Source organism: Nicotiana tomentosiformis, chromosome 2, assembly GCF_000390325.3.
Source record: "Nicotiana tomentosiformis chromosome 2, ASM39032v3, whole genome shotgun sequence".
NCBI lineage: Eukaryota > Viridiplantae > Streptophyta > Magnoliopsida > Solanales > Solanaceae > Nicotiana > Nicotiana tomentosiformis.
Window position 1 is genome coordinate 194641948 of NC_090813.1, and position 23917 is coordinate 194665864.

Here is a 23917-nt window from a genome sequence, read left to right on the forward strand (position 1 = left end):
CTGCGGTTCATGGACACTATGACTCAGGCCGGTTTATTTCCGGCAGACCCAGCCACATCTCAGGCGGGCGGGGGAGCATAGACCCATACCGTACTGGCCCATGGGCAGGCAACTATTGTATATCAGACCCAGGGTGCACTACCCGTGGGTGGAGCCCAGCTAGTGGTAGCAGCTACACCTGAGCCCAGACCAGTTGCGGCCGCCGAGCTGCAGAAGCTATTGGACAGATGGACTAGACTACATCCTCCTGTATTTGGGGGAGAGCGACATGAGGATCCCCAGGACTTCATTGATCGGTGCAGGGATAGACTGCACAATATGATGATATTAGAGTCTCATGGGGTAGACTTTGCTACTTTTCAGGTGGAGGGCAGAGCCCGTAGATGGTGGAAGTCTTATCTTCTTGGCAGACCAGCAGATTCTCCTCCCATGACTTGGGATAGGTTCACCCATATTTTCCTGGACGGGTATATTCCACCCTCCCATAGGGAAGAGTTGCAGTTTCAGTTTGACCAGCTCCAGCAGGGTCAGATTTCAGTGCCTGATTATGAGGCGAGGTTCTCTGAGTTATCTCGCCATGAACTTATTATACTTCCTACTGATGCAGAGAGATTACAGAGGTTTGTTGCGGGTTTGCATACTGGCATTCGGGCAACTATGTCCTGAGAGGTTGAGATGGGGACTTCTTATGAACTGGTTGTGGAGATAGCCCGAAGGATTGAGGGTGTGCGTCAGCGTAGCTGAGAGCAGGTTATGAGAGATAAGCGGTTTAGATATTCTGGAGAGTTCAGAGGTGCTCCGTCTGGGGGTAGAGGTCAGTTCGTGAGAGGGCAGTCTAAGAGGCCCCCATATACAGCACCACCGCATCCTTGGGGTGATCCAGTGCGGCATTATTTTAGTGTTATGCCGGAGTGTTCTTACCACCCACCGACTATTCAGGGTTCTTCTAGTGGGTATTCAGGTCACCAGGGTCAGACTTCAAGTCAGCAGCCCATCGCACCGAAAGGTTGTTTCGAGTGCGAGGATTTCAGTCACATGTAGAGATTCTGCCCCAGGCTTCAGGGTAGACCAGTGCAGCAGGGTCATCAGTCTATGATTACCGCACTAGTTGCTCCACCAGCTATCCGGCCACCTAGAGGTGGAGGGCAAGTGGGTAGGGGTCGTCCTAGAGGTGGAGGCCAGCCAGGTGGAGGCCAACCAGTTGGCGCTCCAGCTCGGTTCTATGCTTTTCTGGCCAGTCCAGATGCAGAGGCCTCAGATGCTGTGATCACATGCATTGTTTCTGTCTGCGGCAAAGATGTCTCCGTATTATTTGATCTATGGTCTACATATTCCTATGTGTCATCTCTATTTGCTCATTTCCTGGATGTTTCTCGTGAGTCATTGGGTACTCCTGTTTATGTGTCCTCTGGGCAATTCTATTGTTGTAGATCAGATCTATCAGTCCTGTGTTATTACATTCTGTGGTTATGAAACTAGAGCAGATCTTCTACTCCTTGATATGACCGACTTTGAGATCATCCTGGGCATGGACTGGCTATCCCTATATCATGCTGTCCTAGATTGCCATGCTAAGACTATTACTTTGGCCTAGGTTGGAATGGAAGGGTTTGCTTGTCAGCGCATCTAATCAGGTTATTTCCTTTTTGAAGGCTCGACACATGGTCGAGAAGGGTTGTTTGGCTTATCTAGCCTATGTTTGGGACACTACTGTAGAGACTTCGGCGATTGATTCAGTGCCTGTAGTTCGGGAATTCTCTGATGTATTTCCTTCATATCTTCCAGAAATTCCGCTATATCGTGATATTGATTTCTATATTGACTTGGCTCCAGATACCTAGCCTATATCTATCTCACTGTATCGCATGGCTCCGAAAGAATTGAAGGATTTGAAAGAATAGCTTGAGAAGTTAATAGCCAAAGGGTTTATCTGACTGAGTGTATCGCCTTGGGGTGCACCGGTATTATTTGTTAAGAAAAAGGATGGAACTATGCGAATGTGTATTGAATATCGCCAATTGAACAAAGTCACTATTAAGAACAAAGTCACCTCATATCGCCAATGTGTATTGACTAGTTGCAAGGTGCTAGGGTGTTCTCTAAGATCGATTTGAGGTCGGGGTATCATCAATTGAAGATTTGGGATTCGGATGTTCCGAAGACTGCTTTTCGAACTAGATATGGTCATTATGAATTTCTGGTGATGTCTTTTGGTTTAACTAACGCCCCAACAACATTTATGGATTTGATGAACAGGGTATTTAGGCCATATATTGATTCGTTTGTCATTGTCTTCATTGATGACATTTTGATTTACTCGTGCAGTAAGGAAAAGCACGAGCAGCATATGAGAGTGGTGCTTCACACCTTGCGGGAACAAAAGCTATATGCTAAGTTCTCTAAATATGAGTTTTGGCTATATCCTGTGGCATTTTTAGGGTATATTGTATCGGGCGAGGGCACTAAAGTTGATCCCAAAACGATCGAGGCAGTTCAGAATTGGCATCGTCCCACTTCGGCGACTGAGATCAGGAGTTTCCTAGGTTTAGTAGGTTTTTATCTTCAGTTCGTGGAGAGTTTTTCATCTATTGCAGCACCTTTGACCAAATTAACCTAGAAGGGTGCTTCGTTCCGATGGTCCGATGATTGTGAGGTGAGCTTTCAGAAGCTCAAGACAACATTGACTACATCACCAGTGTTAGTGTTGCCTTTCGGTTCGGGGATGTATACAGTGTATTGTGACGCTTCACATGTTGGTTTGGTTTATGTATTAATGCAGGAGGGGCGAGTTATTGCATATGCCTCATTTCAGCTAAAACCCCACGAGAAGAATTACCCGGTACATGATTTGGAATTAGCTGCAATTGTTCACGCTCTTAAGATTTGGAGGCATTATCTTTATGGGGTGTCTTGTGAAGTTTACACTGATCATCGCAGTTTACAGCATTTGTTCAAGCAGAGGGACCTAAATTTGAGACAGCGCAGATGGCTTGAGTTACTAAAAGATTATGATATTACTATCCTCTATCATCCGGGCAAAGCAAATATAGTTGCAGACGACTTGAGTAGAAAGGCGGAGAGTATGGGTAGTTTGGCTTTTATTTTAGCAGAGGAGAGGCCATTAGCTTTGGATATTCGCTCCTTGGCTAACAGACTTGTGAGGCTGGATATTTTAGAGCCCAGTCGAGTTCTTGCATGTGTTGTGGCCCAATCTTCACTATTTGAGCAGATCAAGGCTCGCCAGTTTGATGATCCACACTTATTGGTTCTTCGAGAAATGGTACTACGAGGTGGTGCTAAGGAAGTTACTATTGGTGCAGATGGTGTTTTGCGACTCCAGGATCATCTATGTCTTCCTAATATGGATGGACTGAGGGAAATGATCCTAGAGGAGGCACAAAGTTCTCGATATTCTAATTATCCAGGTACTACAAAGATGTATCGTAACCTGAGGCAGCATTATTGGTGGCGGCGGATGAAAACAGACGTAGTGGAGTATGTAGCTAGGTGCCTAAATTGCCAACAAGTTAAATATGAGCACCAGAGGCCAGGTGTCCTACTTCAGTAGATGACTATACCGGAGTGGAAATGGGAATGCATTACTATGGACTTTGTAGTTGGGTTGTCGCGGACCTTGCGGAAATTTGATGCAGTTTGGGTCATTATCCATAGGTTGACCAAGTCGACACACTTCATTACGGTTGTGACTACGTATACTTCAGAGAGGTTGGCCCAGATTTATATTCAGGAGATAGTTCGGTTGCGTGGTGTGCCAATTTCCATCATATCAGATAAAGGCTCTCAGTTTACTTCACATTTCTAGAGAGCAGTACAGAGTGAATTGGGGACATGTGTAGAGATCAGCACAACCTTTCATCCGCAGACCAACGGGCAGTCGGAGCAGACAGTTCAGATTTTGGAGGATATGCTTAGGGAATATGTGATTAACTTTGGAGGTCAGTGGGATCGTTTCTTGCCTTTGGCCGAGTTTGCTTATAACAACAGTTACCAATCCAACATCGAGATCGCTCCATTTAAGGCTTTATATGGTCGGCGATGTCGTTCGCCCATCAGATGGTTTGAGCCCAATGAGGCTAAGTTATATGGTACTGACTTGGTAAAGGATGCCTTGGAAAAGGTAAATTTGATTCAGGAACAACTTCGTATAGAACAGTTCAGACAAAAGATTTAATCGGATCAGAAAGCACGTGATTTATCATTTATGGTAGGTGAAAAAGTTCTCTTGAAGGTTTTGCCGATGAAGGGGATCATGAGTGTCACGACCCAAAATCTCACCCGTCGTGATGGCGCCTATGTCGATACTAGGCAAGCCGACAACATCAATAACCCATAATTTCTTTTAAATACTAAAAACATAATAATTAAGTTTAAAAGTAAACCCCACAAACATTAGAAATACTCACACACCCAAAACCTGGTGTCACTGAGTACATGAGCATCTATACATTACAAGTTTGGGAAAAATCTGATCTATAATAATAATCCGAGACCAAATACAATAACAAAAGGATAGGGAAGGAGAGACAAGGCCTGCGAAACATGGCAGCTACCTCTGAATCTCCGTAAAATCGACTGTGCGAAAGAATCAACACCCACTGTATCCGGGATCACCTGAATCTGCACACGAAGTGCAGAGTATAGTATGAGTAAAACCAATTGAGTAAGTAACAATAATGATAAAGAACTGAAAGTAGTGACGAGCTTCTCAGCTAAGTCCAAACACAATACTTTCCAATATAAAAGAGTAGGCTTGCTCTCAGTTCAACATTTAAGATTTCACTGAAATTTCATATCAAGGTTGATCGGAACAGAAAATAATATTTTCTGAAATTTCCAAAATAGTGATATATGACAGCTGAAATGCAGCAAATAATGAAATCAATGAATCCTCTCAGAGTAACAGTCACTCAGTCCTCCCATTCACTCCAACCTCACAGTCACTCTTTCCTCACAGTCACTCTATCCTCACAGTCCCTCATTTCTCACAGTCACTCATCACTCAGCACTCGCACTCGACACTCACACTCAGTAGGTACCTGCGCTCACTGGGGGTGTGTACAGGCTCCGGAGGGGGTCTTTCAGCCCAAGCGCTATATCAAACCAATCATGGCATAAATCAATAAACATTTTGCGGTGTGTAGCCCGATCCATAAATATCCTCACAATTAGGCTCTCGGCCCCACTCAGTCATCAACCTTTCCAGTCTCTCGGGCTCTCAGAAATCATGATAAGCAGCATAAAAATAGTGATATGATGCATTAATAATAAATAAGAGAGACTGAGGTATCATATAAAATGAATAAACATGACTGAGTGAAAAATTACAATTTGAACATATTATTCAACCACAAAAATGACCCCAGTGGGTACCAACAATAACAATATATGCTTAATCATGATTTTTAATACGAGTCTCAGCTCAATTTTCTCTGACACGTAGAGAATGTACGGATATCAACAGATTATTCAAATATACAGTCCCATGGAATTTGACCAAGTCACAATTCCTACGGTGCACGCCCACACGCCCGTCACCTAGCATGTGTGTCACCTCAAAACCAATCACATAACACATAATTGGGGGTTTCATTCCCTCAGGACCAAATTTAGAACTGTTACTTACCTCAAACCATGTAATTCTTTATTCCGCTATGCCCTTGCCACGATAATTTGTCTCCTAAAGCCTCGTATCTAGCCACAATTAATTTGATTCAGTCAATACCAATTATTGTAATTAATTCCATAAGGAAATACTAATTTTCTAATAAAATCCGAAATTAACTCAAAAATTGCCTGTGGGGCCCATGTCTCGGAAGCCGACAAAAGTTACAAAGTATGAATGCCTATTCAACCACGAGTCCAACCGTACAAATTTCACCAAATTCCGACATCAACTCGACCCTCAAATCTTTAATTAAAGTCTATGAAGATTTCTACCATTTTCAACCCAATCTTTACCCATTTAAAATTAACAATCTTTCCACAACCTTATTGGTATGTATACATAATACTGTTACACCTAAGAATCATACTATTAATCACCCATCTTTACTCCAAACCCGAAATTAAAGAATTGGGGAAAGAAATTCTTACCTCTTTGAATCCGTAGCAAGATCCTTGTGAAATCTTCAAACCTTGAACAAGAATTGATGGATAAATGACTAAGTCTTCACTTTATCTCTCTAAAATGCTCTCACCTCTCTCTAAAATATCATATTTTTGGCTCAAAAATGAGCTTCAAGGGCTATAAATCAAAGTTGGGTCGGGTCAAAAATTAGAAAGAATGGAAGCTCCGACGTAGTTATGCGATCGCATAACAGGTATGCGGTCCGCATATCGGCCGCATAATTTGGCCTCCAAAACTGGGCGTGACTGACCCGGTTTGCGGTCATTATGTGGCCCACATTCCTGTTCTACGGTCGCATAATGCACCATAGATTTTCCTCAAATCTTGCCCCTCTCCTGATCCACTATGTGACCATTATGCGGTCCGCAGAGTGATTATGCGACCGCATAGTGGTCGCAGAAATGACCCTTTTCCGGCAAAATTTTCCTTTACACATCGGTGCATTGTTCAATCCAAAAAGTCCGAGCCGCGGCGAACTTGCTCGCCGCGAGAAATTTCTATAATCTTTGTACTAATTGATCTACCTCGGCACCATAAAACCTTAATTTCCTTAGCAAAATTTATCTGGGGTCGTTACACATGAGTCAACATCCGGTTAACCTTTTTAACTTAAATTCTAACCCTTGGAACTAAGTTCTCCAAATCATTCCAAAACCTCACCGAACCCGAGCCAATTACCACGGCAAGCCAAATAACAACCGTAAATCATAATTTGAGCAGTAAATGGGGGAACGGGATTGCAATAGTAAAAAATGACCGGCCGGGTCGTTACATGCTTTCCCTCTTAAACAAACGTTCGTCCTCGAACGGGCTTAGAATCATACCTGGAGTCTCAAATAGGTGTGGATATTTGCTCTGCCTCTCCTGCTCAATCTCCAAGTAGCTTCTCCGACTAGCTGGGCTCTCCACTGCACTTTCACCAAAGCTATGTTCTTTGATCTAAACTTTTGAACCTGCCGGTCTAAAATGGCCACCGGCTCTATATCATAAGTCAATTTACCGTCCAGCTGCACTGTACTGAAATCCAAAATATGAGACGGGTCCCCGACATACTTTCGGAGCATGGATACATGGAACACTGGATGAACACCTGATAGACTGGGTGGCAAAGCAAGTTCATAAGCCACTTCTCCAATTTTCTTAAGTATCTCAAAAGGCCCGATATACCGAGGTCTCAACTTTCCCTTATTCCCGAACCTCAACACACCCTTCATTGGTGAAATTTTGAGCAGAACCTTCTCCCCAACCATGTAAGCAACATCACGGACCTTCCTGTCGGCATAATTCTTCTGTCTGGACTGCGCCGTGGGAAGCCGCTCCTGAATCACTTTAACCTTCTCCAAAGCATCCTGAACCAAGTCAGTACCCAATTGCCTAGGCTCAAACCAACCAACCGGAGATCGACACCGTCTCCCATATAATGCCTCATATGGAGCCATCTGTATACTCGACTAGTAGCTGTTATTGTAAGCAAACTCCGCAAGTGGCAGAAATTTATCCCAAGAACCTCCAAAATAAATGACACAAGCACGTAGCATATCCTCCAATATCTGAATAGTGCGCTCAGACTATATGTCTGTCTGAGGGTGAAATGTTGTACTCAACTGAACCTGTGTGCCCAATTCTCGCTGCACTGCTCTTCAAAACTGTGATGTAAACTGCGTGCCCTGATCTAAAATGATAGAAAATGACACACCGTGTAGGCGAACAATCTTGCGGATATAAATCTCAGCCAACCACTCCAAATAATAATTAGTACCAACTGAAATAAAATGCGCGGATTTGGTCAACCGATCCACAATCACTCAAACTGCATCAAACTTCCTCAATGTCAGTGGAAGTCCAACTACGAAGTCCATGGTAATGCGCTCCCATTTCCACTCCGGAATTTCAAGTCTCTGAAGTAATCCTCCCGGTCCTGATGCTTGTACTTTACCTGTTGAAAATTTGTACACCGAGCTACAAACCCAACTATATCTTTCTTCATTTGCCTCCACCAACAATGTTGCCTCAAATCCTGATACATCTTTGCGGCACCTGGATGAATGGAGTACCGCGAATTGTGAGCTTCCTAGAGAATCAACTCACGCAAACCATCTACATTAGGCACACATAGGCTACCTTGCATCCGTAATACGCCGTCATCTCCAATAGTGACTTCCTTGGCATCGCCATGCTGAACCGTGTCCTTAAGGACAAGCAGATGGGGGTCATCATACTGGCGCTCTCTGATGCGATCATATAAAGAAGACCGAGAAACCACACAGACCAAAACTCGTTTCGGCTCGGAAACATCCAATCTAACAAACTGGTTGGCCAAGGCCTCTCTGTTATCGGTAAGTATGCTAAGCTACCCAAACTCTCTGCCTTACGACTCAAGGAATCATCCACCACATTGCCCTTTCTGGGATGATAAAGAATGGTGATATCATAATCCTTAAGTTACTCCAACCACCTTCGCTGCCGCAAATTAAGATCCTTCTGTATAAACAGATGTTGTAGACTCCGGTGATCGGTATAAACCTCACAATGGACACCGTACAAGTAATGCCGCCAAATTTTCAAGGCATGAACAATAGCTGCTAACTCAAGGTCAGGGACTGGATAATTCTTATCATGTATCTTTAACTGTCTGGAGGTATAGGCAATCACCCTACCGTCTTGCATCAGTACTGCATCGAGACCAATACGCGACACATCATAATACACAGTATAAGACCCTAAACCTGTAGGAAACACCAATACTAGAGTTGTAGTCAAAGCTGTCTTGAGCTTCTGAAAGCTCTCATCACATTAATCCGACTACCTGAACGGAACACCTTTCTAGGTCAATTTAGTCATAGGCAATGCGATAGAGGAGAAACCCTCCACGAAGCGACGATAATAACCGGCCAAGACGAGAAAACTCTGAATCTCAATAACTGAAGATGGCCTGGGCCAACTCTGAACTGTCTTTATTTTTTTCAGATCCACCTTAATCCCTTCACTGGACACTATGTGTCCCAAGAATGCTACTGAACTAAGCCAGAACTCACACTTAGAGAATTTGGCATAAAGTTTCTCCTCTCTCAGCCTCTATAGTACAATACTCAAGTGTCGTGCATGCTCCTCCTGGCTACTTGAGTACACCAGGATATCATCAATAAATACTACGACAAATGAGTCAAGATATGATTGGAATACACTATTCATCAAGTGCATGAATGTTGTTGGGGCATTTGTTAGCCCAAACGACAACACAAGAAATTCATAGTGACCATAACGAGTCCTGAATGCCATTTTTAGAATATCCAAATAACGAATTTTCAACTGGTGGTACCCAGATCTCAAATCAATTTTGGAGAATACCCTCGCTCCTTGAAGTTGGTCAAATAAATCGTCAATATGCGGTAAAGGATACTTATTCTTTATTGTAACTTTGTTCAACTACCTGTAATCGATACACATCCGCATAGTACCATCATTCTTTTTCACAAACATAACCGGTGCACCCCAAGGTGACAAACTAGGCCTAATAAACCCCTTATCAAGAAGTTTCTGAAGTTGCTCCTTTAATTCTTTTAACTCATCTGGTGCCATATGATACGGAGGAATAGAAATGGGCTGAGTGCCCTGCCCCAAGTCAATACCGAAATCAATATCCCTGTCGGGCGGCATACCCGGCAGGTCTACAGGAAATATATCAGGAAAGTCTCTCACTATCGGTACTGAATCAATAGTAGGAGTATCTGCATTAACATCTCTCACAAAAACCAAGTATGACAAACACCCATTACCAACCATATGTTGGGCTTTCAAATAAGAAATTACCCTCCTAGGAACATAATCTAGAGAACCTCTCCACTCAACCTTTGGCAACCCTGGCATGGTCAATGTCACGGTTATTGCATGACAGTCGAGAATAGCATGACATGGAGACAACCAATCCATACCTAGAATTACATCGAAATCAACCATATTGAGCAATAAAAGATCAACTCTAGTCTCCAATCCCCCAATAGTTACCACATATGACCGATACACATGGTCCACAATAATAGTATCGCCCACCGGCATAGATACACGAACAGGTGAAACTAAGGGCTCACAGGGCATATCCAGATAATGAGTAAAGTATGATGACACATACGAATAAGTAAAACCATGGTCAAATAATATAGAAGCCTCACAATGGCATATTGAGACAATACCTGTGATCACTGCATCTGAAGCAATAGCATCTTCTCTGGCAGGAAAAGCATAGAATCGGGGCTGATCGGCCTCCCCCTCTTGGGCGACCCCTAGCTACGTGACCCCCACCCCGAGCTGGCTGGTGATGTGCCGTAGAATTTTGACACATTTGATACAAATTACATAGACTTTAGCTCATCTTTCAATGCATTTTTAGTTAATTCTTATGAAGTTTTGGTGTTTTGCAGTGCATGAGGCTTGAGGACCCAAAAACATGGAAAAGAAGTCAAAAAGCCACAAAAGGGCAGAAATGATGCAAGTATGCGGTCGCATAAAGCATATGCGGACCGCATACCCATCGCAGACTAAAGCAGGTTGTTGGTTAACTGAAGAGAAAAAAATGCGACCCATTATGCGGTCGCATAACGATTATGCCGACCGCATAGTGATCGCATAACTAAAATCAAGAAAGCTGAGAAGCACTTATGCGGAGGAATATGCGGTCGCATAATGTATATGCGGACCGCATAATTAGAATGCGGTCAAGAGCTGGGTTGGATACATGAGATTATGTGATGATTTCGAATAATATGCGGACCGCATACATGATCTGTGACCACTATGCGGTCGCATAAACTATCTGCAGGGTTATTTTTGTCCAATTTTGGCTCTGACTTTTAGCCCACTATAAATAGATTTATTAGGGATTTTGTTGGGCAGCTAAGTCTGAAAAAGAGATTACTTTTAGAGCATTGAATGCACCATTGTTTTGGAGACTTTTGAAGGAAGAATCTTGTATCTTTGTAAGCTTTATGGCTCTATTTATCGCTTTGTTCTTAGATTTTAGTATGAGTAGCTAGTTTTAATTACTAAGGTTGTGGACCCTAGATGGGTGTAATGTTAATGGGTGTTTATCATTGAATATATACATAATGGTTGGTTGATATTTATTCAGTTCTTATGCATCATGTGATGTTAGTGGTTACAAACATTAACTAATTCCATTTCACTCTATCTTCACTTGGAAAAGTGGGCTAGGGTTTGGTAGAATTGAATACCAAAAACTCAAGGATTTAACCCTTGTTTAATGGAATTGCCTAGGAATAAGTGGGTTCTATTTGGCATAAATTGGTTATTTTCAATTGCAACTCTTTTACATTTGGGAAAATCTTGAAGAGTAGATATTACTCAACTATTGGGAAATAGTGGGTAGTGACTTAGAATCCATTTGCATATCAAAGGACTTTCCATTAGAAACATATCATATTAACACTGATAGCATTACATTACATCAATGGGGACACAACCTTGGTTTCCTTAATCAAATTAATTACAATCTCACAATATTCTACTTGTCTTAATTTCACTCAATTCCAACATTCTTTTTAACTAACAGAATAGAATTACAAATTAAGTCAAGTTTCACACTACTCAAGTAACCTTTTCACACCAATTCCCTGTGGGATTCGACCCCAACCTAGTTGGGTTATTATATTTGACATCGACCACTTTACACTAATTATTAAGGTGTAATTTGAGCGTATCAAATTTTGGTGTCGTTGCCGGGAATACTGTTTTGAAATTACGATTTGGTGTGTGCTTTACTTCACATTTTTATTCCATCACACTTTGCTTGCTTTGCTTGGTGTTCTAGATAAACATGGCAGAGTATGACGAAGAATAAAATCCTTTTGCGGATATAGATGAGTACATCGAGGACACAAATGCCATTGTCCCTCCGCGAGTTGACGCTGCTACCTTCAAAGTGGAACATGGTTTGATCCTAATGCTTAAAGTAGAGGGATTTTTTAGGAATTCTACCGATAATGATTCATCAACATCTTAGAAACTTCTTGGGTGTGTGTACGATGCACAAACAGAACAACAGGTCAGATGATGCCCTAAGACTGAGGGTATTCAAGTACTCACTAGTTCGAGAGGCAAGGAAATGGATCCAAAATCTACCACCTCACTCCATTCACTCTTGGCCTGAACTAGTTCGTGCTTTCCTAGCCATATGGTTCCCACAAAGCAAGAAATCCAAGCTCAGGGATAAAATTTTCTTTTTCAAGCAATTACCGGGAGAACACCTACATGGGGCATGGGATCGGTTCAAGTTATACCTAGTGAGGTCGCCTAATCATGGTTTTCCGGACAAAATCTTGTTAGAAAAGTTTTACATGGGTTTGGATCCGTTGCACCAATCCATAGCAAAGAATTCTGTGGATGGATCTTTTATGGATAAAACATTCACAAGGATCACACAAATTCTCGACAAGATGGCAGAACACAATCAAGCTTGGCACTCGAAAGATACCACGGGTGGAATTGCATACGGTACTCCCACTTTGACCAACATGATTAAGGAGAATCAAGAGAGAGATCAAGTAATTGTCAGTCTTTCCACAAACATTAATGTGTTAACCAAGATGTTCGCTGAAAACAAAACTAAAAAGGTAAATGCTTTGGAAGATGTGCAACCCTGGTCAATCGAAGATTGCGAGGAGGCGAACTATGTCCATAATTCTCAAGGTGGTTATCGCCAACAAAATCAATGGAGGCCTAACCCGCAAGGGCAAGGCCATCAACAGTGGCGCAATGATCAAGGTGGATCAAGTCAAGGTAATTGGAGCAATAACAACAACAACTATGCAAACCGGAGTTCAAACCCCTATGTTCCACCAAAGGGGCAATACTCTAACTTCTCGCATTATAAGGAAGGTTCTTCAAGTGAGTCCAAGTTGGAGAGCATGCTTACAAGAATATTACAAAATCAAGAAAGAGGCGACACTACAATGAAAAACCTGTCCGAACGTGTGGGGTCACACACCGCATCCATACAAAAGCTAGAAATGCAAATGAGAGATATGTCAAGAGAGCATAATCCAAAGCCAAAAGGCACACTCCCAAGTGACACAATTGCAAACCCTAAAGGAAATAGGAGTGGTCCAACTACTCATTGCATGGCAATCACCATGCGAAGCGGGAAGATACTTCAAGGAGAAAACGAACAAATTGTTGGAGTAGATGATCTTGAGCAAGAGGTTGAAGCACAAGTTAAAGTTCCGATTGTTATTGAAGTTGAAAAGCTCCTAAAAGGAGTCAAATTCCAAGAAGAAAATCATGAAAAGGTAAAGATGAAAGAGGCACCAAAAGCTCTAGCACAGATTCCTAGACCTTCCCCTCCGTTCCATCAAAGACTTGCTAGGAGTGTTGACGATAGCAAATTCGAGAAATTTTATGACATTCTCAAGAAATTATCGGTGAACATACCATTTGTGGAAGCCTTTCAAGAGATGTCGGGTTTTGCTAAATACTTAAAGGACTTGATAACCAATAAAAGAACCACCAAGAATGAAGTAGTGAATGTTACTCACCGGGTTAGCTCCATTATTGCAACAACCACCGTTGAAAAGAAAGAAGACTCGGGTGCATTCACCAATCCATGCACTATTGGCTTGTGAGATTTTGCAAGGGCTCTTTGTGACAATGGGGCTAGCATTAACTTGATGCCTCTTGCCATTTACAAGCAAGCGTGGTTAAGCATGTCGAGACCTGCAAGCATGAGATTGCAAATGGCCGATCGTTCAATCAAAAGACCAGTGGGAATTATTGATGATGTCCTAGTGAAAGTGGGAAAGTTCCTCCTTCCGGCCGATTTTGTGATCCTTGACTGTGCTGTTGACAAAGAAATCCCTATCATCTTGGGGAGGCCATTCCGTGCTACTGGAAGAGCACTTATGGATTCGAAACAAAATGAAATCAAGTTCCGAGTTAATGATGAAGAGGTCATCTTCCAAGCAAGTAAGGGTATAAAGTTGCCACATGCATATGAAGGCATCTCAGTCATTGATGTTGTTGATGAGGTAGAGGACGCAAATGAAATGAAGATGGAAGAAGAATGCCTAGGTGAGGCTTTGGCGGCGATATTGGTAAATTTCGATGGTGAAAACATGGAGGGGTACATGGAATCGATGAATGCATTAAAAGGACGTGGGTCTAACACTTACGCACCAAAGAAGCTTTCTCTTGACTTAGAGAATAGAGCCACTCCCCCAGCAAAGCCTTCAATTATTGAGCCGCCACAACTTGAACTCAAGCCACTTTCACCACACTTAAGGTATAAATTTCTTGGCCCTAATGATACTTTACCGGTAATTGTTTATTCCTAGTTGAATGAGGTGCAGGTAGATCATTTATTGAATGTCCTACGGGAACATCAACAAGCCATTGGGTAGACAATAGCGGACATCTGAGGGATTCCCGTCGGATTCTGTGAGCACAAAATACAATTGGAGCAAGGAAGCAAACCTAGTGTGGAGCACCAAAGAAGATTAAACTCGTCCATGCAGGAGGTGGTTAAGAAGGAAATCATCAAGTGGTTAGAAGCCGGGGTAGTCTATCCCATTGCCGATAGTTCTTGGGTGAGCCCGGTGCAATGTGTGCCAAAGAAAGGAGGCATGACCGTTATCCAAAATGAGAAAAATAAGCTCATCCCAACAAGGACTGTGACCGGATGAAGAGTTTGCATGGACTACCGGAAGCTCAACAGTGCCACTTGCAAAGACCATTTCCCTATGCCTTTTATTGATCAAATGCTTGATCGGCTAGCGGAAAGGTCATTTTATTGCTTTTTGGATGGACACTCCGGCTATAACCAAATTAACATTGCATTGGAAGACCAGGAGAAGACAACATTCACATGCCCATATGGGACTTTTGCTTTTAGCCGGATGCCATTTGGGCTATGCAACTCTCTGGCTACCTTCCAACGGTGCATGATGTCAATTTTCTCGGACATGGTGGAAGATTTCCTAGAAGTGTTTATGGATGACTTCTCTGTAGTGGGTGACTCCTTTGAGCATTGTCTTGACAACCTTAGACAAGTGCTTAAAAGATGTGAATAAACAAACCTTGTACTAAATTGGGAAAAGTGCCACTTCATAGTGGATGAGGACATTGTTTTGGGTAACAAAATTTCCAAACAAGGCATAGAGGTTGACCGTGCAAAGATTGAAATCATATCTAAGCTTCCTCCACCCATTTCAGTAAAGGATGTTCGAAGTTTTTTGGGGCACGCCGACTTCTATAGGCGTTTTATCAAGGACTTCTCAAAAATTGCAAACCCCACGTGCAAGCTCCTTGCAAAAGATTCTACGTTCGTATTTGATGAAAAGTGTCTCAAAGCATTTGAGGAGTTGAAAGAAAATCTCACCACGACACCTATTATTGTCACACCGGATTGGTCTCTTCCATTTGAACTCATGTGTGATGCTAGTGGTGTAGACATTGGGGCGGTGCTTGGTCAACGGCATAACAAAACCCTTCATCCTATCTACTATGCAAGCAAGACTCTCAATGGTGCTTAGATGAATTATATTGTGACCGAGCAAGAATTTCTTGCCATTGTCTATGCTTTTGAAAACTTTCGGGCCTATTTGTTAGGATCCAAGGTGATAGTCTACACTGATCATGCTGCTCTTCGCTATCTTATGGCGAAGAAGGATGCCAAGCCAAGATTGATTCGATGGGTCCTTTTGTTGCAAGAGTTTGACTTTGAAGTCAAGGATCAAAGAGGGACAGAAAACCACGTTGTGGATCACTTATCTAGGCTTGAAGAAGCAAGGAGGCCAAAAGAGGACTTTGACATCAATGATGATTTTCCAAATGAGCACATATTGGCATTGTCTGACACGTTTGCTCCTTGGTATGCCGATATTGCTAACTATCTGGTTGGCGACCTTGTCCCCGATGGATTAGAAACATATCAAAAGAAAACGTTCTTGTGGGAGTGTAGGCAATACTATTAGGAGGAGCCCTTCTTGTTTCGTATTTGTGCTAACAACATCATTCAGCTATGTCTTCCGGAATATGAAGTAATGCCAATTCTCAAAGCATGCCAAACTCCCCGGTTGGGGGTCATCATGGAGGAAATTGAACAGCCGCGAAAGTGCTTGAATGTGGCTATTATTGGCCATCTATTTACCATGACGCGAATCAAATGGTCAAGGCTTGTGAGCAATGTCAAAGTCAAGGATCAATCTCTAAAATGAATGAGATGCCTATGAAGTTTGTAATGGAGGTCGAGATCTTTGATGTGTGGGGGATTGATTTCATGGGTCCCTTTGTGAGTTCTTATGGCATGAAATATATCTTGGTGGGAGTGGACTATATCTCCAAGTGGGTTGAGGCAATCTCCTTGCCCAACAATGAGGCAAGGAGTGTGACCGCATTCTTAAGGAAGAACATTTTCATGCGGTTTGGTACTCCCTGAGCCATCCTTAGTGATGGGGGTTCTCATTTCTGCAACAAGGCTTTCACCGGGTTTCTCGAAAAGTATGGCGTAAAGCACAAGGTGGCCATGCCTTATCATCCTCAGTCGAGTGGTCAAGTTGAAGTTTCCAACAGGGAGATTAAAAACATCCTAGCAAAAACTGTCAATGCAAACAGGACCGACTTGTCAAGGAAGCTAAAGGATGCATTATGGGCATATCGCACCGCATTTAAGACTCCCATTGGCACCTCACCGTATAGGTTAGTCTATGGTAAGGCGTGTCATTTTCCCGTGGAGCTTGAACACAAAGCCATGTGGGCTCTGAAAAGGTTAAATCCTGGCTGGGCTGAAGCTGCTAATCTGAGAATGACACAACTCAAAGAAATGGAAGAATTTTATCTCTATGCCTATGAGAGTGCAGCCATGTATAAGGAACGAATGAAGTTTGTTCATGACAAGAAGATCTTGAAACGAGAATTCAAATCTGGTGACTTGGTCTTGCTCTTCAACTCGAGACTCAAGTTATTTTCGGGCAAACTCAAATCCAAATGGTCTAGCCCATTCAAAATTGTGAATGTGTCCCCTTACGGTGCTACTAAATTAAAGTCGGAAGACGGACTTCGCACTTTCAAAGTAAATGGACAACGGGTTAAGCATTACCTGGGCACAACAGGAGACAAGCCCTTGATAGATCAAATTGCTCTCAAGGATAGTTCGACCCCCACCACTGAGTAGCCCAAAAAGGGGACCAACATCGTCGTGCCGCGACGTTAAATCAAGCGCTTCTTAGGAGGAAACCCATGTGTGGTAAAAATTTTTTTTTTTTTTAGTTGTCAGTGATTGAACAAGTTGATGTGTGTATTAGAGTGCAGGTAGCCCAATTTAACATGAAACAGAGTGCAAAGACTAAAGCAAAAAAATGGTGGATCAGGGGCTTTCGGCAACTATGCGGTGGCATAATGACTTTGCGAACCGCATAGTTGTCGCAAACACGGTCAGAGAATTTGGGGAACTTGGGTCTGAAAACTGCGGTAAGAGTTCAAGTCCTGCGGTCCACATAGCCATTATGCGACCGCAGAATGCATCGCAGAATGGAGGAAAAATAACTCAACTCTAAACTCATCGCATAACACATATGCGACCGCATAATGTGTTATGCGACCACTTGCCCACCGCAAAACGTCCAGGTATAAATCCCTAATCCTTCGCATACTGTCAACCCCACTCGCACACGAACACTTAACAACTCTCACAAAATCAAAAACACAAAAACAAAAGAAATGAAAGAAAAGCTAAAAACATTTTAATCACGCACGCAGATCACATATCAAGGATCGGAATTAAGGAATTTACCTTGCTCATAACTCAGATTCCACCTTCGTCTTGCTCCGATATTTGGAATGGAACCAAGGAAATCTATTGCAACACGATCACCACCTGCTCGTGGGAAGAAAAGAGTTGCTCCGAACCAACAAGCACAATAGTATAAGCGTCAACAGCCAGAAACCACCCGCAACACTATTGAGCACTCCTCCCAGTCTGAAGAAGAGAGGGCACAGACGGACATCCTACCATCAGTTGACCTACAAGCTGAAGCAAGGCGGAAGAGCGAGGAAGATTCGAGGTTTGGGGTCCCAGGATCATGGAACCTATACAAAGAGGGGATAAAAAAGAGAAACACTCTCGAGGAGAAGCAGTTAAGCCTGAATGGTCTGAAACATAACTACCCTCACATAATTGAAAACATTCAGAAGAGGAAATGGGGATTCTTCACGGATGCCCTAGATGACTAAAATGAAACAATTGTGAGGGAATTATATGCTTCCTATGCTGCCTCAAGAAATGCTGAGCAAAGGCGGAATAGGATATTTTTGGACTCCGTTCTAGTTCGAGGGGTTCAGGTTCTCTGTTACGCAGGCACAATAAATGATCTATTCTTTGAGGACTGGTCATCAGGCATAGCTGAATATGAGGCAAAAGTAACCAACAAAGATAACGAGCGTGCTTGGATAGCATATGTCATAGCAAAGGGAACCCCCTCCTGGATTGACCCGCTCCACAAGATTTACAAACGGGATTTCACCCAGGAAGCCCGATATTGGCTCAGCTTTGTTTGCTCCCGTCTGATGCCGACTAGGAATGAGACAGACATCAACATTGAAAAGGCCCTCATAATTTCATGCATCATGTCGGACATCAAGATTGATGTGGGACACATTATCTTCAAGGAGCTGGGAATCAGGTCAAACCAAAAGCAAACCTCTCTTCCTTTCCCATGTTTTATCACGGCTCTTTGCAAAGCTATAAGCATTCCACCTGTCCCGAAACATGATCGTATGGAGAAGGCTCTCCAGTGCATTAACATCACTCGGCTAAGTGATGCAGTAGGCAAGGAAACGGACATCTAGCTCGAGATCTCATTCCCTTATGCATCCGACTCACCAGCACCTGCACCTGCTCTCTCATCAATGCATGACACTCTTGTTTCCCCTGCTGCTCCCGCTGATTCCTCAGCCACTCCTCAGCCTCAGTCAAGCAGTGCACAGCCACCTTTTTCCTTACTAGCTATCGCAAAGCTGGGTCTACTAGCTCAGCATGCCAGCACCAAGGTAGACTAGCTGACAAAGGAACTACCAAAACTCATCAAGCAAGCATTGGGTCCCACTCAAGCATCAATGAGTGCGCTTCAACAACAGCATAAATCATATAAAGATTGAAAAGGTCGAGCGAGGCGAGACTGGAGATATGCCACAGCTTAGGACAGATGTTGCTAAGCTGAAAACAGAGCTACAGAAGCTGCAGAACTTAGAGTTCGATTTGACTTCTCTCCTTCCGGAGGGCAGTGAGCATGGTAAAAGAACCTCCATTCCGGGCCTAAATTTGGACTTCTCCAACCTCATGATAGACCCGGAGGCACAGGGTGCAGAAACTTTAAAGACTCCAACTGCCATTGTCCACATTGACACTCTTTCGGAGGAGGATTCCGGAGAGTTGGAAGGGGAATTAGATGATGGAGCAACTGAAGATGAGGAAACCGATGAGGAAGAATTGGCACAGGAAACTAAGGGTCAGAGGGACTATAAGGGTAAGAAGGTGGTCGCTTCTATAGAGGATACTTCTACACAGGCTCAGGCTGCAGAGGAAGCAGACGTGCAGAAAGCAATTGCACATTCACTTGCTAACATGGTCGCCAGAGCACATCCAGCTACCCCACAGGCATCACTGGGAGAGTCCAGCAACTCCAAACTCCTATTTCAGCCACACAGCAGGTGGATCTTCCTGCTCCAGCCTCAGCGACCACTACCATAGTTTGCCAGCATGCTCCAGATCCTTCGAGCGCCCAGGAAGCCCCTAAATTTTGCTTTTCAATTTTTATGCATTGGGGACAATGCATGATCTTGAAGTTGGGGGTGGGGGTAGATATTTTGTGTGATATTTTGTGTAATAGTTGTATGAAATCCCTTTTCTTTAATAGCATAGACTTGTAGCTAGTAATAAACTCCCCTTGGTTTTTCTTTGCCAGGTTCTTTTCCAGGGGTGTAATAGTAGAACCATGGAATGTTTTGACTTGTTTGGTGTGATTGTATAGTTTCAAGCATGTAAGGAAATTTTTGGTGAATAAATGGTACCCTTCCTTCTTTGACTTTGTATGGTTAGTCATTCTGGTGAACTTGAGGCTCTCTCTTTGACTTTATGTTTACTCAGAATCTTACATATCATGTGATAAAAGTTGTGAGTTGCCTTGCATTCACTTGAGGGCTGAAAGTATGTTGAGTCGAACAGTTCATGTGTCGTGAGTGAGTGAGTATTTGTGTAAATAATGCGCATGTTTAACTTGGGATGTCTAGAACTTGCCCGGTTGGTTTTCGTTGTGCAAATCTCAAGCTATTGGTTGGGTGCTGAGATGATCTTAGGCTATCTTTGTGACTGCTAGCTAATTTTGACCAAAAATTGACCTCCCAGGGTACATAAATTACCCTAGTTACCCCCGTTGAGCCTTTAACCTTTTCTTTGGCCACCACATTACAAACCTTTATTCCATGGTGAAATAATTCCTTCTTTTTGAACCTAACCCTCCTTGAACGAGTAAGAACGAGCTAAAAGCCTAAGTTGGGGGTGTCGGTATAAAGTGGAGATTGGAAAGGTTGACACTGTATGTAGAAGAAACAAATATGGTTCCTCAAAGTTGTATATATATGAAGAAACTCAAGCTCCGAAAAGAAATGCTTTTATATATATATAAAATAAAGAAAAGAGAAAAGTGGAGTCTTGTAGAAATTGAATAAACACTTTGAGGTGATTCGTTGTCGGTAACTCGAGGTCGATCAATGCTATGTAGTAAAGAAGCAAAGTATACGTAGAGTTCAAGGAGGGTATAGCCACGACGCTCCCAGATATTCATCCAACCCGTCTCGAAACCTACATTACAACCTGTGGAAAGTCCCAGGTGATCTTTAGCCAATCATTCCTGAGATAGGAACAAGTTAAAATAAGGGCAAGCATATGGACTGATACTTGTAACATGTAGCTTTCGTTCCGAGTGAAAGAGTGTTTGATTGCATCCCCTGTAAATATGTGAGTTGGGGATTTTCTTTGTTATGAGCACGCATGAACTACAAGATTTAACAGAAGTTAGGTTTTTGAAGTAGAATACGAGTGCACTTAGCTGTGAGTAACATTTTGTCCGTTTGGTTGAGGCTCAAAGTTTACAAGTTGATTGGTTGCATTGTTAAGTGATATTTGTCTTCCAAGAAGGGTCAATAAATGAAGTTACATGCTTGATTAACTGACAGTTAATACCATCTATGGCCACTACTATTAGTGAATTGTCGGTAAGAGTTTAGAATAGGATAATGTTTGTTCGAGTTGCTTGAGGACAAGCAAGAGTTTAAGTTAGGGGTGTTGATGTCACGTAGAATTTTGGCACATTTGATACCAATTACATAGACTTTAGCTCATCTTTCAATGCATTTTTAGTTAATTTTTATGAAGTTTTAGTGTTTTGCAGTGCATGAGGCTTGAGGACCCAAAAACATGGAAAAGAAGTCAAAAAGCCACAAAAGGGCAGAAATGATGCAAGTATGCGGTCGCATAAAGCATATGCGGACCGCATACCCATCGCAGACTGAAGCAGATTGTTGGTTAACTAAAAAGAAAAAGATGGGACCCATTATGTGGTAGCATAACGATTATGCGGAACGCATAGTGATCGCATAACTGAAATCAAGAAAGCTGAGAAGCACTTATGCGAAGGAATATGCGGTCGCATAATGTATATGCGGACCACATAATGTGAATGTAGTCAAGATCTGGGTTGGATACATGAGATTATGCGATGATTTCGAATAATATGCGAACCGCATACGTGATCTGCGACCACTATGCGGTCGCATAAACTATCTGCAGGGTTATTTTTGTCCAATTTTAGCTCCGACTTTTAGCTCACTATAAATAGATTTATTAGGGTTTTTGTGGTGCAGCTAAGTCAAAAAAAGAAATTACTTTTAGATCATTGAAAGAACCATTGTTTTGGAGACTTTTGAAGGAAGAATCTTGTATCTTTGTAAGCTTTATGACTCTATTTATCGCTTTGTTCTTAGATTTCGGTATGAGTAGCTAGATTTAATTACTAAGGTTGTGGACCTTAGATGGGTGTAATGTTAATGGGTGTTTACCATTGAATATATACATAATGGTTGGTTGATATTTATTCAGTTCTTATGCTTCATGTGATGTTAGTGGTTGCAAACATTAACTAATTCCATTTCACTCTATCTTCACTTGGAAAAGCGGGCTAGGGTTTGGTAGAATTGAATACCAAAAACTCAAGGCTTTAACCCTTGTTTAATGGAATCGCCTAGGAATAAGTGGGTTTTATTTGGCATAAATTGGTTATTTTCAATTGCAACTCTTTTGCATTTGGGAAAATCTTGAAGAGTAGATATTACTCAACTATTGGGAAATAGTGGGTAGTCACTTAGAAACCATTTGCATATCAAAGGACTTTCCATTAGAAATATATCATATTAACACCGATAGCATTACATTACATCAATGGGGACACAACCTTGGTTTCTTTAATCAAATTAATTACAACCTCACAATATTCTACTTGTCTTCATTTCACTCAATTGCAACATTCTTTTTAACTAATGGAATAGAATTACAAATTAAGTCAAGTTTCACACTACTCAAGTAACCTTTTCACACCTATTCCCTGTGGGATTCGACCCCAACCTAGTTGGGTTATTATATTTGACATCAACCGCTTTACACTAATTATTAAGGTGTAATTTGAGCGTATCAGCTGGGCGGGTGATGAAGTAACTGGTGCTGAAGTCGTAGTTTGACTTCTCTGCTGCACTGGACCTCCCGAACGACGAGGACATTGTCTCCACATATGCCCAAATTCCCCACACTCAAAGCAGCTCCCTGGTGCTGGTGGTGGTGCTGATTGAATCGGGCCCCGAGAACCAGAATAACTGCTAGAAGCACCCAGTGCAAATGAACCCTGAACCGAAGGGGCACGGGACGAACTCTGGTCTAGAAGGGCGCTGAGGGATGGCTGACCCTGATGAGAATCGTATGAACCATGGCTGGATGATGCACCATGGTGAACTGGACGACCCGTTTGAGCGTGTTTGTAAGGACGACCCCCACCGCGGTAAAACTGTCCCCCTGAAGGAACACCGCTGAAATCACCTGGACCACGAGGCCTTTTGACCTCCCTCTCTCCACATTGCTGACTACGGACCACCTCTATCTGCCGAGCAATGTCAACTACCTCATTTAAAGTAGCACCCGATACTCTCTCCCGAGTCATGAGTAACTGCAACTGATATGTAAGGCCATCAATGAATCTCCTAATCCTCTCCCTATCAGTGGGAACCAACCAAACAGCGTGATGATCCAACTCAGAAAACCTCATCTCGTACTGGGTCACAGACATGCCATCCTGCCGAAGCTGCTCAAACTATCTGCACAGCTCCTCCCTGAGAGATTGTGGCACGAACTTCTCCAAAAAGAGAACAGAGAAATCCTGCCATGTAAGTGGTACTGCATCGACTGGCCTGCGCCTCTCATAAGTCTCCCACCATCTGAAGGCAGCTCCAGAAAACTGAAAAGTAGTGAACGAGACCCCACTGGTCTCCAAAAAAACCCCTATCTGAAGCATCCGCTGGCACTTATCCAGAAAACCCTGAGCATCCTCTAACTCAGCACCGCTAAATAATTGAGGTCGAAGCCTCCCAAACCTCTCAAGTCTCCTCTACTCATCAATTGCCATAACGGGGACTATCGGGGCAGCTGCAACCGGCTGGGATGGT

At 42.8% G+C, this 23917-nt stretch overlaps 3 protein-coding genes and 1 non-coding gene across 4 annotated transcripts; 2 read left to right on the forward strand and 2 right to left on the reverse strand.

Moving 5' to 3' along the window:
• The first annotated feature begins 429 nt into the window (after positions 1 to 429).
• On the forward strand, positions 430 to 1841 carry LOC138906336 (uncharacterized). The gene is made up of 3 exons (XM_070194875.1): positions 430 to 620; positions 1056 to 1412; positions 1595 to 1841. Exons 1-3 carry the CDS (start codon positions 430 to 432, stop codon positions 1839 to 1841), a joined length of 795 nt encoding a protein of 264 aa, XP_070050976.1.
• Positions 1842 to 12186: 10345 nt separating this feature from the next.
• Positions 12187 to 13782, forward strand: LOC104118743 (uncharacterized). The gene has a single exon (XM_009630079.1). It carries the CDS (start codon positions 12187 to 12189, stop codon positions 13780 to 13782), a length of 1596 nt encoding a protein of 531 aa, XP_009628374.1.
• LOC117273076 (small nucleolar RNA R71) lies at positions 12361 to 12467 on the reverse strand. The gene has a single exon (XR_004503037.1). It is a non-coding gene; the product is annotated as a small nucleolar RNA R71 (small nucleolar RNA).
• Positions 13783 to 22779: 8997 nt separating the features above from the next.
• Positions 22780 to 23520, reverse strand: LOC138906337 (uncharacterized). The gene has a single exon (XM_070194876.1). The coding sequence runs from the start codon at positions 23518 to 23520 to the stop codon at positions 22780 to 22782; it is 741 nt and encodes a 246-aa protein (XP_070050977.1).
• Positions 23521 to 23917: the final 397 nt, after the last annotated feature.

What these genes read in the sequence shown, in the direction of transcription:
- LOC138906336 (XM_070194875.1), top strand. Translation starts at nt 430, where the DNA reads ATGACTTGGGATAGGTTCACCCATATTTTCCTGGACGGGTATATTCCA. An exon ending in GATGCAGAGAGATTACAGAG is followed by an intron (nt 621 to 1,055) that starts GTTTGTTGCGGG and finishes ATTCTGCCCCAG; the next exon opens with GCTTCAGGGTAGACCAGTGC. An exon ending in CCTGTTTATGTGTCCTCTGG is followed by an intron (nt 1,413 to 1,594) that starts GCAATTCTATTG and finishes ACTTTGGCCTAG; the next exon opens with GTTGGAATGGAAGGGTTTGC.
- LOC104118743 (XM_009630079.1), top strand. Translation starts at nt 12,187, where the DNA reads ATGCACAAACAGAACAACAGGTCAGATGATGCCCTAAGACTGAGGGTA.
- LOC138906337 (XM_070194876.1), bottom strand. Translation starts at nt 23,520, where the DNA reads ATGAGGTTTTCTGAGTTGGATCATCACGCTGTTTGGTTGGTTCCCACT.